This window comes from Physella acuta, unplaced genomic scaffold, assembly GCF_028476545.2.
Source record: "Physella acuta isolate Inbredline_101_S28 unplaced genomic scaffold, ASM2847654v3 ptg000635l, whole genome shotgun sequence".
Classification (NCBI taxonomy): Eukaryota; Metazoa; Mollusca; class Gastropoda; family Physidae; genus Physella; species Physella acuta.
In genome coordinates, this window is record NW_026732154.1 from 75441 (window position 1) to 94388 (window position 18948).

Sequence of the window (18948 nt, forward strand, 5' to 3'; positions counted from 1 at the left end):
CAATATATATATATATATATATATATATATATATATATATATATATATATATATATATATATATATAACTATACCGTAAGGCACATGTAGTGAGCATAACATTTTCGAAAGTTCATTGTAGAATGGATAACGTTTTTCAAATAATAGATGAAATTTTAATTTAATAACATAAGAAATAATAGTTGGCATAATCTCATGTTCGGCATTTTAAAATTTGTTTTAATATGTACACTTAGCCTTCTAATAACCCTAACGTGTAGTGTTTAGTTTACCGTGATTGGAAAAGTGCCGAAAATTTAAGTTGCCTGGATGTTGGGTGGTATTTAAGCTTTAAATCGACTAAGAAACATCATTTTAAATTTTAAAAGTTGTTACTTTTTTTTTACATTTTGATTCGATGCGTAGTTTATTTAACATTTTAATCAACAAGTATTTTCTTGTTTTAATCTAGGTTTTCGAAAAAATTAAGCCTACTTAAAATATTGTTAAAAGGTGGTAATAACCATCACATAAACTAGCGTGCTAAGCAATACCATTTTCTTTAATAGAATATATCGTTAAAGCTTATTGCAGCACGATATAGCAGTGTGCTTTAGTATACAAATAACTCATCGTTCACCAAAGAATTATATTATATTATTAATTGAATTTAAAACTTTCTGCATTTTTTTGTTAAACCTTCTATTATAAACAACTATCAAAACAGCAAATAATTTAAAACAATATCATATATTAAAAATTTTAAAAAATATAAAAAAATATATACAAATTAATATTTAGTGTAGAAAGTATTATTACTCACAAAGCATAGCATCAAGTATATTTATGCCGATGTATTTAAAAGAAATATACTATTTTATATATTAAGTAAACGAAATGTGTACATTTATTTAGTTTATCTTTTAGCATTTAAATACTGGCTGAACAACATACGCCTACATAACTCATGAAATACTTAATTATATAGTGAAAATAACATATACAACATAATAGTAAAATTTTAAATGACAAAGTTATGCACAAATTAATTCACTGCTTATGTACTTTACAACATTATTATCAGTGTTATAAAATTAAAACACAACACATATAATAATATGCTACAGCTCTTATTTACGAGAGTCTATATATAATATAATTTTTTAAAGATACACCTACAAATTGTGTAAATGTTGACGGTCTGACTAGACCATAGGTGTTTCAAACACAGAAGAGCCCTGATCAAGTCACACATTTATTGAACAACACATACACATTTTGTACAATAAAACAATATAAGCTACTTTTAATTGATGCGTTTGGTAAATTGCACAAGAAAACAATCTTGCTGCAATACATTTAAATAATGACATTTGTTTATGTTTGTAGAATATTTGGGTTCGAAACATTTAATTTAAAGATATTTCAGAACAACTACTTGCATTATAAGTAACTAAATATTTTTAGGAAAGTAAGCTTTACGAAACATACCAGTTTTTAAATGTCGCTAATAAATTCAAAGAATATAACTGCAATCTTAAACAGGATTAAAATCTCTAGCAAATTAGATTACGTGTGATGCGTAAATGCCAATTCAATTATATAAAAAGTTAAATAGTGTATGGTGTGCTTTGTGAAACTGCGATGTCTTTTGAGTTATTATTTTACATTGAATAATGAGTACATGATTTTTATTTTTAACCCTATTATATTTGTAATACATTTTGCTCTACCATTAGAACAATAAACTGGCGACGTGCGCGCATTAGTTTATACAAAATCACGCTTAATAAAAAAAAAAAACTAACATAAAATATTTTTTGCAAGCAATTACATTTTTAAATTAATTTATAAATATGCCATAAAGACATGTATCATATGAAAAATAACTCAAAGCATACAACATAATATTTATAATTACATCGTTCATGATCTAAATGGTGTTCTTCTGATTCAAATTAAGCATTTTACCAGCTACAAACGGATCTTCGTTCAGTAAAGTTTCTGCTGATGGTCGTTCTGCTGCTTTTTCTTTAAATGTCTTTTCTAAAAATTCCTTCAGGTATTCTGATGCTGTCTCTGGTAATTCATATTTTGGTTTTTGTAGCATCGCCACTTTAAAAAGTACTTGGACTGATGTTGTTGTAGCATTGGGTGGTGATCCTGTTATCATCTCTACAACAGTACAGCCCACACTCCTGTGAAACAAAATATACGATACTATTGAAAAAAAACAACATGCAACACAATATCAAGTCTACAATATTTACAATACCCTAAAAAAACACTGTGTTCCTGATCTTGCGAAATGTTTTTGACATATCGAATGTAAAATTGTATCAATTTGGATAATAAAATAACTACATAAGCATAAATAGTGATTGCTTGGCCTATTGCTAGAGTTAAATCGAAAAGCTTGAGTTCGAATCCGAGTTCAGGTTATTGGAATGTCCATGAATCTACCCAGCTCTAATGAGTAGCTAACACTCGTTAAGGAAAGTTTAGGCGGCTGGGCATTACGCTTCACACATAACCCCTTAATACACCTTGTTTAAAAAATATAAAATCTATTTAACCTGCGCAGTAGATCGCAAAGTCTAGAGGGGAGTCTTTTTTATTTTTACATTAGCATAAAACATTTGATTTATTATATTCAATGAATATATTATTTTTCTCACCATATATCAAGACTAGATGCGTGTTTAAATATTCTCCCTTCAGGGCAGTTAATCATCTCTGGAGCCATGTATCGAGTTGTGCCCCTTTCTGCTTCAACACCTTCTTCATTTACGATTGTTGACAGTCCAAAGTCAGTTAGTTTAATATTTGCTTCGTCAGCCATCAAAATATTATTACCTGGTAATATTGGCAATAACCTACTCATTTTAAATAAATGTACTATTTTTACACTGCAGAAATTTGAAATATATTTTGAATATCTATCTTTGTTGAAAATGCGTGTAATGCACATTGAGTCTCATTTAGCAAATTAATTATAATATACACTATTGTATTTGTTCGTCTAACCTTTGATGTCCAAATGTAAAACTTTATTTTCGTGCAAATATTTCACGCCTTCAAGAATTTGCACTGTAAACCTTCGTGTCACATCTTCGTTTAGAATTGTGTGTTGTTTGATAAACGCCGAAAGTGTGCCCTAAGAAAAGGACGTGCATTTGATAAGCGTAATTTAAATAGTATATATACAATTATATATGTTTCAAGACGTATTTTGGAAAAAGGATAGCATTTTGTATTTATAGTCCAATCGAAATTTGTTTGGACGTAATTTTTACCTTATTTAAAAAAAGAAAGGTGTATTCTAAAGCGACAGAAAAAAAATCTACTCTAACTTCCAATACTATTCATGCTTTCCCATATTTTACTTTTATATTATTAACTGCCGAACACTAACATTGTACGTGTTTGCAACTATGAAATTGGTTTAATTAAGCTCAAATGATGACTTCACAGCTGTAACGTATGTCGACTAATGTATACAAAACATTCTATTAATTAAAGAGAACTTAATTTCATTCTATACACTCGAGTTTATCAACAATTTATCGGATCGTTAAAGCGGATAATATGAATGATTATTTTTCATATTGAATTCAATCTAAACTAAAATACTATTAATAGTTGAGTGATTGAAAACTAGAGCAACAAAGTACATGGGACTGTTAATTTAAATTTAATAACCAATATAAGTTGTGTTAGACACATTTAAGCGATATTTTTGTTATATATATATATATATATATATATATATATATATATATATATATATATATATATAAATAAATAAATATATATATATATATATATATATATATATATATATATATATATATATATATACTACTTCATATTCTTGCTCCGCCAGGGTAAATTTTTTTTTTAATGTAACAACGTGGGAACAGAAGAAAACTAAACAAAACTAAAAGATTTTAAGAAAATAGATTTTTCGACACTACTGTTATTAATATAGGTAGATCAAACTTTTTTAGGTATTATTTGACATTGATCCGTTTAATATGTTTTAGTAATGTGTGTGTTTATTATTTTCTTCACGTTATGCGAAAGAGTAAAAACTTTAGCAACTATAAAATACATATAATTGGTTATATAAACAAACAATACTCTATTACATATAATTAGACAAAGCGATGCAATTTAAAAGCACTGTTTTGTGCGATGTTTACTTTTATGGTTCCAATATATATATATATATATATATATATATATATATATATATATATATATATATATATATATATATATATATATATATATATATATATATAAAGCCTTTGAATTTAGTCACTTTAACTTTGACCCAACATATTTTGACCGGAAGTATCTCTCCCTGTTGCCCGAATATTCACATGTACATAGTTCATGTTATTTTTACGTTGTAAAATATACCCCGTTTCATGTTAATTTGCTCGTCTGGGCAGGAGAAAATGTATCTAGTTAAAGTTTTAATATAATTGGCTATAGGGAGGTAAAAATGAAAAATTTTCGCTAGTAAGTTCAATTATATTTTAAAAGTTAATATTAGTATGACATGATTTGTGCGTATAATTACTAAGCTTTGCCTCAATGCTGACATATTTTAAGATTAATAACTAATATGATGTATTATGATCTCGTACAGTTTAATTTTAACAAAACCATAATGCATGGCACTGTTCGAGAAGGAGGAAGTAGGAGAATGCAAATACGTCATTGGACGGATTACATCAGAGTAGCAGAGGATCGAGACAGAAGTCTACAATTATGAGATAATAAATTGAGATGTCTCAAAGGCTTCTTTAATACTTAAGGAATTATAGATAGATTGATTGATCTTTTTATTCACCATTTTAACAAACTCCAAAAATAAAAATAATTCATTTTCTGTCTTTTGAAATCCGTGAAATTGTACAATCCTCTCGTGCTTGAGTCTAATTAATATCGACGCTTCTTTTTGAAAACTTTCCTGAAAAAACATGGTAAAATGTAATTATAATGTAATTATATAAATGTAATTATAAAAAGAGTCTAAAATAAATAACTTATTTAGCAATTATATTCTAATAAGTTTGACTATTAAGTTATTTTAGAGCGGTTAAGAAACGTTATTTTGGAATTTAAAATAAATTTAATCTTATTCACATCCTTAATTATCTTAAACTGTTCTATTTACCATATCTTTCCGTGTTCCACTTATTTTTTTGCACATTTTCTTTGTAACAAATTTCACATCTTTTGGCTCATTTATATCATTGACGAGATGAATTCTACCAAAACCACTCAGGGCTAACGTGCTCGGTTCAATTTTAAATTCTTTGGGAAACTCCTCAGAAACTACAAAGTCTATAAAAATATTCATACATTATTGTATGTTATATATTTTAATTTAATAAACAGAATATAAATTGTTCTAAAACGTCATTTAATAAATAGTAGTAGGGCCTATGTATTTGTGCACGTTGTTGTTATTCATTATATATTTGCTCTTTGCTACTAAACAGTAATAATTTAAAATTATTAATGACATGCATACAGTTCAATTTACATACAATCACATAACTAAATCCAACCTGCTTTGGATGGCAACATTCCTGTAGCACGCCCAGATCTCCAACGAATAGAATGTACATTTGCTGAGATATCCTTGTGGCCTCTGCTTAATGCTGTATTTAACAAATCACTTAATGTTTCGTCTTTTATTATTTGTTCACTTGCTTTAGGTAATCTACTCAACTCTCTAAAACATTGTGTAGTAAATATAATTTCTTCTATATCTTCGTGTGAAAGAATTTCTTTTAGGCGTGGAACAAGTGGTAAAATCTGTTTAATGATAAACACAATCGAATGGATTTAATAGCATAAATATGAAATAAATACATTTTATAACGTCAAGTCAGCTGACGTATAAAATTCGTTTAGCTAAATATTCATTTTGTAATTAGTGAAAATATATTTAGAAGTTCAATAAAAAAAGTACTCGCTGATACACTAAACAAAAAACAAACCTCGTTCAAATATTCATCTCGCTCAGTAAATTTACTTAGTCCTTGAAGCAGTACAGAAAGTGGCCAATCAGATAGTTGTTTATCGTCCCCTCTTACCGCTGGTATTAATCTTTCTTTTATACTCCGTTTTACTTTTTCTTAATAAAAAAGTATGTTTTCTTTAATATTTTACGTAACATATTAAAGCTAAAATTTAAAAACAGGCATTTTTTTAATTGAAAGTTATTGTGAGTTAATCTGCAAGATAATAACAGTTCATATCGGTTTGTTTCAATGGAGGGGTGGGCAGAAGTAATGTGATGAGCACTATCAAACTCTAGTTTCACAAATAGATTTATTCAGAATTCATTTTAGATTAGTGTAATGGTATGATAGATCATGCGCTTGAAAATCCAAATTCACGTGTAAAAGAACCTGGGATCATAATTGAACGTCTTGTTTATAGTACTACGTATAAAAATTGGGCTATTTATTATGACACGATAATCTGACACTGATACGTACTGTATATTTTTGTAGTAGCATTATTTGGCTTTTGATCCAAAAATTATCAACAGAAAAAAATATTTATTTATTTGTATGTTACAACATAAACGTTAGTAATGAGCGAAAAATAGTTCGCAATGGTGTTTGAATAGTCATTATATATATATATATATATATATATATATATATATATATATATATATATATATATATATTAAAAACTGTGTGAGAAAATCTTTATTATGCAGGTTTGAATAGTCATTATATATATATATATATATATATATATATATATATATATATATATATATATATATATATATATATATATATATATTAAAAACTGTGTGAGAAAATCTTTATTATGAAAGTTTGACGAAAAAATTCGTCTCCGCAATGTGCGTCTTCATAAAATATAAATAAATGTATTACATGTATATTTGTTAAATATCGTTATTTTATAATTTTTACTGTTTCAAAAAGTTACGTTTTTGTAACTTTTTAAAAATCAAATAATCAAATATATAATATACAAAAACATTTACTTATTTCCTCTCTTTCCACGATATTGTCCTTGTCTGTTAGTAGACCCAGTTGTTTTGACGTAAAGGAAGTTTCATTTTCCGTAAATTTCTTGTTCAGTGTAGCCTAAAATAAATAATCCATTTTTTTCATCTTATTGCTATATAATTTTAAATTCTTTATATATATTGAAAATATTAATGTATATGAATATTTGTTGAAAGGACTCAATAAATTATTTGCGATATTGATCAAATACCTGGATTGATTCCTGGGTATTAAAACAATGTTATAATTTTCTATCGAAATTCACACCATTCACGTACTTTAATGCTAGCCGGTGAATGGATATTTTACTGTATTTCTGTATTGTAGTCATTGTATCCCAGTTTTGTGTACACCTCTGTGCCATTTATTTAGTAGAGACTATTTATCGGTATGCAGATAGCTGTTAAACTGTTACTTGGTGTTGTAACTATCTTTTTTATATTAGTCTTGTGTTTGTGTAATTCGTTGGTTGTTCTTTGTAATATGCGTTGCCATTAGCAATGGGTGACGCGTAAAGGCGTTTCAGTGATTTCAAGATAATCGAGAACTTGCTTAAAACGTTATTCTAATTCTGATTGTTATAAAAGTGGCCTTTACAAAACAGAAGTTGAATGTGGTCCTTCCGATGAAAATTGTTTTACCACGTAGTCAGAATAGAGAGTGGTAAAGAGATCATTAAACTATTTTCAAATCATCTGCATAATTTAACATAGCCTTGATAAAGTTAAAATAAACGGTGAAACCATTAAGGCCAATGAGAGGGCTTCGCAACTGTCGCCTGGTGCCGTGGAACGTGAAAACAAGAGAGGAGGAATATACGCAGGTGTTTATTAAAATAAAAACATAAATAAATAGGAAATTATATAACATGTATTTATCCTTATAATATAGTTTTTGACCGATTTAAATTCGTAATTTCTTAATTGTTTTAAATCGACAGTTGGAACTTGTTTAAAGATGTCAGTTGAATAGATTATGTAAACCTATATCATTGTACAGAATATGGATTCATCATCAGGCCCCGCTCCCCTGTCCCATAATTAAAGCTAAACTTTAAAATAAATCATGCCAATAATTAAAATTATCTTAAAATTAAGTTAAGTATTCAAAATGTATCTAGCCTCTAGTATACTAGCCGTCGATACACGTAAATTATCAGCCTAAATATTTTAATGTTATACTTGTTTGAGAAAAATATTTAAAAAAATAATTATTGGTTAAAACGGAATATGCTTTACTACAAGTTGAACGATATTAGTAACAGAGCAAAGAAATAACTAAATAACTAAAAATCCGACACATTTAAAATAACACAGGCTACCAATACCTATTAGGTAAGTGAATTATATATATTATTAGTCAACCCAACACCATATTAAATGCACACACTGATTTAGAGACGTAAACGATCACGCATGTTGTAACTTGTTATATTGAACAATACTAATTTAGAATACATTTTTTTGCGTAAGATTTTGTGTTTCATAAACTCACAATATTTGCTTGTTCCCTTAAGTCAATTTTTTTGGCGACGAATTTGTGTTCATGTTTTCTACTTCTATCTCTGACAAGATGTACAGTACCAAACGCTCCTTGTCCTAACGTTTCCTTTTTTACAGTAAATTCCTTAGGAAAATCATCAGATAACACTTTATCTGATAAAAAAAAACTTGAATTAATAATAAATTTAAAAACTAATATTTGAAAAATGTGATATTCATACAATTTATTTTACTCAAGAGCCGGACGTCTTCCTGAAAGATCTTGCTCGAATGCCGTTTGCCAGAAAGGTCACATGTCTGAATGCGACAAACGCCCGAATGAACACTTGTCCGAATTAGATACATACAAGTATTCATTAGGGCATCTGTCCAAATTTAAACCTTAAGTGTGTTATTTCATCCTATTGAATTTAGTCTATTTCATTTCATCATTATTATACATTACCGACCTAGTTCATTTAACAAAATTCCTGTATTTCGTCCTGATCTCCAAAATATAGAGTTGACATTGGCTGAAATGTCAATGTTTCCTGAAAAATTCAGGTGTGTTAAGCGGTTTGTGATATCTTTATTGTTTAATATTTGTTTACTGGCCTCCATATCTCTACTCATTTCTTTCAAACATTCAGTTGTGTATTCCAGCTGCTCCAGGTCTTCACCAGTTAGAAAATCTTTCAACTTGTCCAGCAAAGGAAGAATCTGTGAATGAAAACAAAGAAAATCTACTCCTAATATATGCATGAAGACATGAACTTTTGTTGTCTTATTCGGCTAAATGTTATAATTCTGTTATATTGATAGTTCTATTCAAGGTGTATCTATCAGGCTAATAACTAATTAATTGAGTATGCTAATGCAGGTGTAATAAGTAGGAGCAATATAAAATATGCAAATAATTGCATTCTGGTTTCTGATTTAAGCACATGTTATGCTACCGCTCATTGGTCGACCATAAATGTTGTCATACTTCTAGACAAATAATAAAGGTGACCTGATTTTTGTGACAAAGTACGATATACTATTTACTTTAAAGTAGCGGTTATTTTGCCCTAAGGAAAAATTATTTTCAAAATTTTAATAGAAATGTATTAACATACCCCATGTTCACCGATTTTAGTGCATATTTTAGAAATGAATCAGTGCTTGAAAAATTCAAAAATTAATGCAATTTCGAGGGGGGTGTAGAATATAGTGTGACGTTATGTATGAGGGGGGGGGGGGGGTGGAGTGCTCTGGCTTTTTAATGAAGATGTTAGTAATTTAATTTGCTACCTGATTACATGCTGGTGGGTATTTAGCAAATTTAGCGAGTCCTTGAAGTAACTCTGAAAGATGAGCACCGTTGTATTTTCTATTTGGGCTTTTTGCAGCATTTTTTATGTAATCAATTGCAGTTTGAATTTCGTCTATAAAAATATGTAAAAGTATATTACTTAAAACATCCTTATTATAAGACAATGTAAAAGAAATATGTTTAATATAAGAAAATAGATATAATAGCATAATGAAAGAATAAAACGCTTGTACAAATTGATGGTAATATTTTGAATAACTAATACTTTCGTGATTTAAAGCAATTGGTAAATTATTTGCAGACGTTAGGAAATAGCAACATTTAACATTAAAATTTACATAACTGAGGCTATTTATTCTGCATTTTGGATACAATAAAAATTGTAATGACGATAATTAAATTTATATTAAAATTATAAACAAACGATAAGAATACCAGTTGTTGTAGAAATAATATCGGAATCTTCAACAATAAGAGACAGCAACATCTTCTGTACTAGTGAATCATAGACATTAGGAAGGTTAAGAGCCTTCAGTGTCTGCAAAGATTTAATTTTAGTCGACAAACGAAATATGAAATAAAATAAAGATATAATTCTTTTTTTTTTGTTAATGCATGTGTACCTTTATAATGCAAATTATAGAAATTAACTGTAAAACACTTAGACAAAATCAAGGATAAATAATATATTGGTGCACTGTTTTGTATATTTTAACAAAGGGAAAAATAAAAAAACAATTCAAAATTACAATTGAATAAGTTGTTGTGAGACTTAAGAGAGAGAACATTATTGTTGTAATAGAAACTGTTTAAAATACATTTGTTGTTGTGTTTGTTGTTTTGCAAGCAAAGAAATCAATAAATAAAAGCAAAGAGGGGGATGTCTATTCCTCACAGCTGAATTAGATCTGGTATTTGCAAGAAAGAAACAGTGAAATTAAAAATGTAACCAATGGGAAATTTTTAACGATTTTAATAATCAAGTTTAAATTGGCCGACATCTAACCTAGACTGACTGTTGTGAATTGGTAAGATAGATTTTTATAATGTAGTTGATGTAAACAATAAAATAAGGTTTAAGAGTAGCGTCCATTTTGTTTACCACTATTAACCTTTATGTATAGCCTGTTTTGTTGTATATTGTGTGTACGAAAGGTCATGAATTGTAACATTAGTAAGGGAGTGACATATATTATATGACATTGAGATCAGGGAATATATAAAAAAAGGGAAAATCTAGAAAAGGCAGTTGTGTTAATCATCAATCTTGTGATCTTAGTATCGTTTGGTCATTATGCAAGTCATTCTGTTTTGTTTAGTTATCGTCAGTTTGTCATCTTCAAGTTTATATAATGTTCAAATGCAATAAATGAAATAGAAATTTATATTGGTCTTTGTACTGATTATTTCCAACGTGAACCATGCCCTCAAAACTCGCTTCTCAACACTGAATTCTGTATAAACAATACAGTTTTGAATGTGCTTGAATTAGATTGATTTCTTGCGGATGCAATAAAAACTTCATATTTGTTAAGCAGATTTTTAGAAAGACTTGTTAAGGTTTGTAAACAAATATTTAAAAAAAAATATTTCTAATAACAAGCGTCTAAATACATTGAAAATAAGAGAATAAAACTATTTTCCTTTTTTTAACGTTCTCATACACAGAGTATAGAGTAAGTACTGTATTCATACTCACAAATCACATGGAATTTTGACAGTTTTCACCGTATACGAAGTATAGGGTATTTATTTTTAATCGATCAAATATTCTAAATCCAGATTTATCAAAATCTCGGCGTTTGACGCGTCATCGAGTGGGACAAAAAGGACTTTGCAAGTTTTTCCGTGTGTCTGCGTGTGTCTGTCTGTCTGTGAAAACGATAATTTGAGTACCGTTACAGCTAAGTTGACGAAATTTTGTATAAGTATTACATCAAATTTGTAGTTTTTTGTAAAGGTTTCAGCGATTTCCGGCAACCGGAAATGGAACCTTTCAATTTTTCAAAAGGCTATAGCTTGAATACTGAGAGAAAATTTCACATATAAGTGAAATATCAAATTGTCTGTTTACGGTCAATTTCAAGTAATTTTCGTTGATTGGAAATAGCACCTTACGCTTTTTTCAGATTCTTGAAAAGTATCAGAATTTTTTTTAACTTGTTTTTAAAATGCTAATTTTCTGGCGGCATGGTACTTTTGTACATCATTACGCGTTTTTCTACATGTACTTTACTTAACAGATCCGTTCGGGGTGAGTTTGGGGGGGGGGGGGGGTTCAACTTCATTCACCACTGTCCGTTCACTTTAGGTCAATTATCCAACCCCCTGTATACCTAGGTGTGACATCAATGTCGCTCTACACAATTGTGATGGTGAGGTGTGTGTGGGGGGGGGGGGAGATAACCAACTCAGAGTGAACATAGCGTCAGTTTTTAGATGACTGTTCTAAACGGGAACAGGGCAATTACCCCCTGTCAATTACCCCCCGGAAGTTCCCCCCCCCCCCGACATTACCCCCCGGAGTAATTACCCCTGTCAATTGCCCCCTTGTCATTCCCCCCCTGTCAATTACCCTCTTGTCATTTTACCCCCTGTCAATTACCCCCCGCCTAGTAGGACATTACCCCCCCCCGGGACAGGTTTAGGGCTAGGATTAGGGTTAGCGTTAGTGCTAGGGCTAGGGCTAGGGCTAGGGCTAGGGCTAGGGCTAGGGCTAGGGCTAGGGCTAGGGCTAGGGCTAGGGCTAGGGCTAGGGCTAGGGCTAGGGCTAGGGCTAGGGCTAGGGCTAGGGCTAGGGCTAGGGCTAGGGCTAGGGCTAGGGCTAGGGCTAGGGCTAGGGCTAGGGCTAGGGCTAGGGTTAGGGCTAGGGTTAGGGCTAGGACTAGGTCTATGGTTAGGGCTAGGGCTAGGGTTAGGGTTAGAGCTAGGGTTAGGGCTAGGGTTGTGTCCAGCGTTGGTTTTGAATTTGTGTGAAGTTTTAGACTAAGGTGGATGCTTAGGTTTTCGTCTTTTTCTTAAGGTTTGAATTGAAGTAGTATATAGGTATAGAATTCTAGTTAGAGTTAGGATTCTAACTTGAGAGGGGGGGGTAATTTCCCGGGGGGTAATTGACAGGGGGTAATTAACAGGGGGTAATTGCTCCGGTGGGTAAATACGGGGGGGGGAAATATCCGGGGGGTGGGGGTAATTTCCGGGGGGTGTAATGTCCTGTAGCCGTTCTAAACATACATATATATATTACAAAAATATATAAAATACACAAATATATATTACAGAAATAGATTTAAATAAGTAGCAGTGGTATTAGGACATTATTTTTTTTACAGAGGGGTCCATGCGGGAGGGGGCTTGTAACTGTTTCATATAATTTGTAATCATAATCACTATCGCCAAAACTGTAAGAATACTACTACTTCATCGTGATGACGTTGTTGACCTTGTCAAAATTTCCCCACCACTACGCAGTTTGCTCTTAGAGGTGTCACATCAGTTGTATTTGTTTCTGTATTGTAATTTTTTTTAAATTAATCACACGATTCAAACTGTATATATAAAGTAATTATGTGTGAAGTTTTATGTATAACATTTTCTAATTCAATTATTCGTAAGCAAATACATTATACAGTTGCCTTAAACGTAACACGGCTATTGCCAAGTGATGCAGCTGTTAATACGTGTTGTAAACGTCGACACTACTAGACTAGTACAATAATGCTTAATTGCTGCATGAAAAGAAATCTTGTGATTTACATAGATGTGCCGACCATAAATATTTTTTAACAAATATCATTGTTTAAAACTTTGAGTTTAAAAAGTTTCCAAAAAGGCGACACTTTGCTGAAATGACCAGAGGGGGAGCGGCCGCTCCACCTGCTCCCCCCTGCGTACGCTACTGACACAGACACACAGACACACATACATTGGTTTATATATATATATATATATATATATATTGTTCCGCCTTTATTATACACACATGGATAGCTGTTTATTGAGTGCGCAATTCATTTTTTCGCGATTTCATTCACTTTCAAAAATGTAGTATTATAAATGTATTGAAAAAATAAACCGGTAGTGATCTCCCCTAAACTTTCTCGAATATTCTTATATAAAACAACAGGGGATGGTAACTGGGGATATAGTTATGATTTTTAATCCATTTTAAATACTTAAACTTTTAAAAATAGAATAGAATCTCATAAAAAAAACATTGCGCACCAAGCAAACGCCGAATAAAAACGCGTATAATAGTGCGCAATATTATTAGTACTTTAAAAATTTACATTAGTTTTTTGAGAAATCGGAAGTAGCGTAAATTACTACTTCCAGTCAACGGAAATTACTCAAAATTTAACAGAAGGTAGAGAATTAGATCTTTTACTTACATGTGAAATTTCATTTATCTATCTGAAATAGTACTCAAGTTATAGGCTTTTGAAAAATTCAAAGTAGGAAAAGTACCACTTCCGGTTATCGGAAATCGCTCAAAAGTTGATACGGATCTACGATTTTGATAAAATACTTATATATGAAATTTCATCAACCTAGCTGTAACGGTACTCAAGTTATCGTGTTTACACACGGACAGACACACAGACACACACACACACAGACATACGGACAAGATTGCAAAATTATGTTTTTCCGTATCAGTGAGGTGTAAAACGTCGAGATTTGTAAAAATCTCGATTTTTTTTTTTTGCACGATTACAATACTTTCTCTATACTACGTATATACGAGAAAGTAAAAACATGTCAACTATCGATCACACTAGATTTGCCATCACCTTTATTGTTATATAAAAATATTCGAGAAAGTTTCGAGACCACTCCCGCTTTATTTCATACATACTCAGATTGTTCATGAGATATTTACATATTTTAGCGACTAAAGTTTATTTTCAATACATTTAAAAGATTGTTATTAGAAAGCATTTTTATATTTGTTTAACATTCTACGTTTATGTAAGGATGCCATTAAAAATATTTAAATATTTGCTTCAAAACAACATCAGCAACTTTCGAACTCTGAAAGCTAATTATAAGCCATTTCGCAAAGCGAGTAGCTGTTATGGGAGTGAAAGCAAATACAGTTCACGGACGACAGCAATGTAATTAAGAGATGACTATTTCTTAATCTTGTTACCCCCCCCCCCCCTCCTTAGTTTCAATTCGTTTAAAAACTCTAATATCTGCCCCTAATAGCCTCTAATAACTTCACTTGGCTCTAATATCGTAAACATTCTGCGCCGATCACACATCAACTAAGACCAAAATATTTGCTTTAAAACTCTTTTAATAGCTTGTGATCTATAAAAGAGAGGTCAGCAAGCCTCGTGAAATCAGCCAACCATGAAACGACAGTTCACTCAAGACGGCCAAGTGATCGCCAGCTAGTATTTTATCGTGATATCCCCCATTTTAATTTGTGTATAATAATTTTTAAATTGTTTCTCTAATTAAAATTTAAAAATGGAATCCATGTATTGCTTTCGAAAAAGAACGTATATGGAAATTGTGAATGAATGTCCGAATTCGAAATGGGTCAAAATTGCGTTGCAAGATTTGCCACAAACCCTTAAACAAATTAACGGAGGATGGAAACTAATTAAGAGACTGTAGCCCTAAACATTGAACCGTTTTGCGCTTAATTGTACTTATTAAAGGGACGTTACTGCTTCATGAGTTTGACTTTTAATTTTCACTGTTGTTTTTTTTAATACACACACAAATAAACAAACATTTTTCAACAATAAAAAACGCTTTATCTTTTCAACGTAAACTGTTTTCCAATTGCTGTTATAATAATTTCATCTTATTAATCTTTTAATCTTGTTTGTAAACATAGAAAATACGTCATAGATAAACAATGGCTTTCATTAGTGCGTTCGTTGAGCATTTTCCTGGCACACGGGCATTAAATGTTATTTTTAACAATGCTATTTAAAAGTTATGTAGTACAAAGCATGAATAAGAAAACATAAGTTCTTCGACGGTTAATTAGATTGGAATAATTAATCAAGTAGATGTTTAATTCAATTAAAAAATAACTTGTAATGTGAATTGAATATAGTGATATAGAGCGATGCTTTCCTATTGTGTTTCATTCACTAAAATACTGCTATCTAGAATACTAATTAAAACTACGCTCTAAATTATTATGCAAAATAAAGAAAGTTATAAAGCCTCAAAATCAAGACGAGTCCCGCTACATTTTTAAAAAGTCCGCTAGACTACCCTTGGATAACTGAGTTTTGGGGGTTTAATCTTAAAAGACGTCACGTTTATTGAAAACTTTTAATCTTTCCCCAACTTACTGTTACTGAGACTCCCACATTTACAAAGATGTCACATGTTTTTTGTTTTTAAAACAAAGATTTCGGCTGAGCATGGTTCTGACCACACAATCCCTTCATATGCTAAGGTCATAGAAACTGATGAACTCTACTTCACCTGCTCCGTGCCAGCTCCAAATACAGAAAGGCAACATTATCATGCACATCTGAAAAAATGTCACATTAGGTTACATGTTTTTATCTTTAAAAAAAAACACGATACATTCCTGTAATATATTCTGAGTTCCAGTGGCGGAACTAGAAAAAAAAGGGCCACCCCGCAACAACAAAAATTGGGCCCATATATATATATATATATATATATATATATATATATATATATATATATATATATATATATATATATATATATATATATATATATATATATATATATACATACATACATACATACATACATACATACATACATACATACATACTAAATACGAAAATACTAACATAGAATACTGAATACGCGATTGTTCGAAATTTGAAACTCTAAAAAAAAATTCTTAGTTTTATTTTTAATTTAAACGTGTTACAACAACAAATCACTTGTGTGAGTGCTATTAGTCTGTTTTTTTTTTTTTTTTTTTTTTTTTTTTTTTTTTTTTAATGGTAAACATATATTTATTAGTTTATTAATAAAACAAATGTGGGCGAAATCTATTATCTCAATGCATCATAACAATCAAACTCAAACATCTGTTTGATTATAACATGGGATTATTGTTATAAATAGTATAACATCATAATATTTGTTACAGAATAACATGAGATGTGTGTTATAAATAAATCGTCAATAAATAGTATAGTTGGCACTAGGGAAAGTTGGTTTGACCTGAACTAAGATTGAAATTAACCATGTGTAACATAGAGCATGTATAGATTTTAAAATGTTCCAAAACGATATTTTGAATGATTTTGTATCTATTGAATACTTGTATGACAGTGTCGAAAGGTATTGTCAAATGGTGCTGAGTTTGATGGTGTCGGATGGTGATTTGTTTGATGGTGTCGGATGGTACTGTGTTTGATGGTGTCATATGGTGCTTTGTTTGATGGTAATGTCAGGTCCTACTAAGTGTGATGGTGCAACGCCTGATGGTAACTAAACGTGATTTTATATGGTGCTGTAACAAATGGCACAGTTAGATGGTTGAAAATACATTATCTGAAGTTATTGTGTCTGATGGTGCTGTGTCTGATGGTGCTGTGTATGTGTGTGTCTGATGGTGCTGTGTCTGTGTGTGTGTCTGATGGTGCTGTGTCTGATGGTGCTGTGTCTGATGGTGCTGTTTCTGATGGTGCTGTTTCTGATGGTGCTGTGTCTGATGGTGCTGTGTCTGATGGTGCTGTGTCTGTTTGTTGGCGCAGTGTCTGATGGTGCTGTGTCTGATGGTGCTGTGTCTGATGGTGCTGTGTCTGATGGTGCTTTGTTTAAAATTCTGTTTTAATGTTTGTCATAATGCTTCCTTCATACCAAGTCGGTCAAAAAAATATGATGCATAAAAGCTTTGTATGTGTAATGGTTTCTCGCCTTATGTTTATTTTTATGTTTTTTTTTGTATTTATATTATTAGTTTTTAATACATTTCCTTTTTATACTACTATATCATTCTTTATTAAGTATTTTTTTTAAAATAATAATTAAGAGAAGTAAATGCTTTTTAATTTGTTTAGTGCAGATATATTAAACGTTTCTTAAGAACACACATATTTGGCTATTTAAAAAATGGAAATAAGTCATGGAAGTGGTTTGAACGTTTGCCCATCTTTCACGCTACAACTCAGGTAGCCTATATATTTTTGTTCCTTTACGAAACAGCGTGTGTTAGCTACTGTAGAACATCACTACTGTAGTAGATCTTTTTGCTTTTTCACAATAAAACTGTTTTTTTAACTATAAAAAAATTGATTATAGGCGGCTGTGGGCCCCTAAACGGCCTGCGCCCCCCCCCCCCCCCCGCATTGCGGGGTCTGGCGGCACTTTAATTCCGCCCCTGGTTCAAACCTCATTTGAAAAATAAAAGAATAAATTAATACAACTAATGTAACACTAATAAAAATAAATTAGAGCCAATCATGTTTGATGTGATTTCCTGAAGAAGAATTAAACACAGAAAAATTAACATTATGAGTCTCGTACCCATACCACCCGCATGATAACTTTTGACAGTATCACCTCGGCGAGTTAGGCTTATACGATTGTGTGCAAATTTATTGGGTTAATGTTCTTAGAGCGAGCGTATAAGAAAGGAAAATTACGCAAATATTATTTTTAATTAAATTATAAGTATATCCTAATTTAGCCAATTCAATTGCTTAACAAAGATTTATTTAAAACAAATACGGCATGAACTATTTTAGTATGGAAACTCTTTATCGGCCTAGATTCTAGTTTATCCATAGCTGTAAATAAATTCATTGTATTCTCGAGTTTTTTAAAAGGGCAACATGGTCTTCATAGAAGCCCGCAATATTATTTGTGAAAATAAGTAAATAAATCTATTGAAGTCACTAAGTCGGGAAAAGTTGTTTTGAAATTTTATAATTAAAGGGGTGTTTTTTTCAAATAATATATCATCAATTAAGTATCGTATTTAAATAAATGTAGGAATAACATTTTTTTTAAAAAAAAAGGAACACAAATAAGTATTTTACAGTTCTACACATAGTGCTTTCATCTAACGGAACAGACAAAAAATAAACATAAATAAATATACAAACTTCCCGCTTTTATATTGCACAGA

At 30.7% G+C, this 18948-nt stretch overlaps 1 protein-coding gene across 1 annotated transcript in view; it reads right to left on the reverse strand.

Moving 5' to 3' along the window:
• Nucleotides 1–943: 943 nt before the first annotated feature.
• The window catches only part of LOC131948271 (uncharacterized), a 54287-nt gene continuing 36282 nt past the window's right edge, over nt 944–18948 (reverse strand). Inside the window, exons 8-19 of the mRNA XM_059309807.1 lie at nt 10290–10392; nt 9833–9966; nt 9010–9259; nt 8553–8713; nt 7034–7136; nt 6003–6139; nt 5568–5817; nt 5171–5340; nt 4844–4963; nt 3007–3136; nt 2658–2835; nt 944–2177 (exon numbers count right to left, since the gene is read on the reverse strand). Of these exons, the coding sequence (XP_059165790.1) occupies nt 1913–2177; nt 2658–2835; nt 3007–3136; nt 4844–4963; nt 5171–5340; nt 5568–5817; nt 6003–6139; nt 7034–7136; nt 8553–8713; nt 9010–9259; nt 9833–9966; nt 10290–10392 (2001 nt within the window). The 3' untranslated portion in view covers nt 944–1912. The remainder of the gene's footprint in view (nt 2178–2657; nt 2836–3006; nt 3137–4843; nt 4964–5170; nt 5341–5567; nt 5818–6002; nt 6140–7033; nt 7137–8552; nt 8714–9009; nt 9260–9832; nt 9967–10289; nt 10393–18948) is intronic.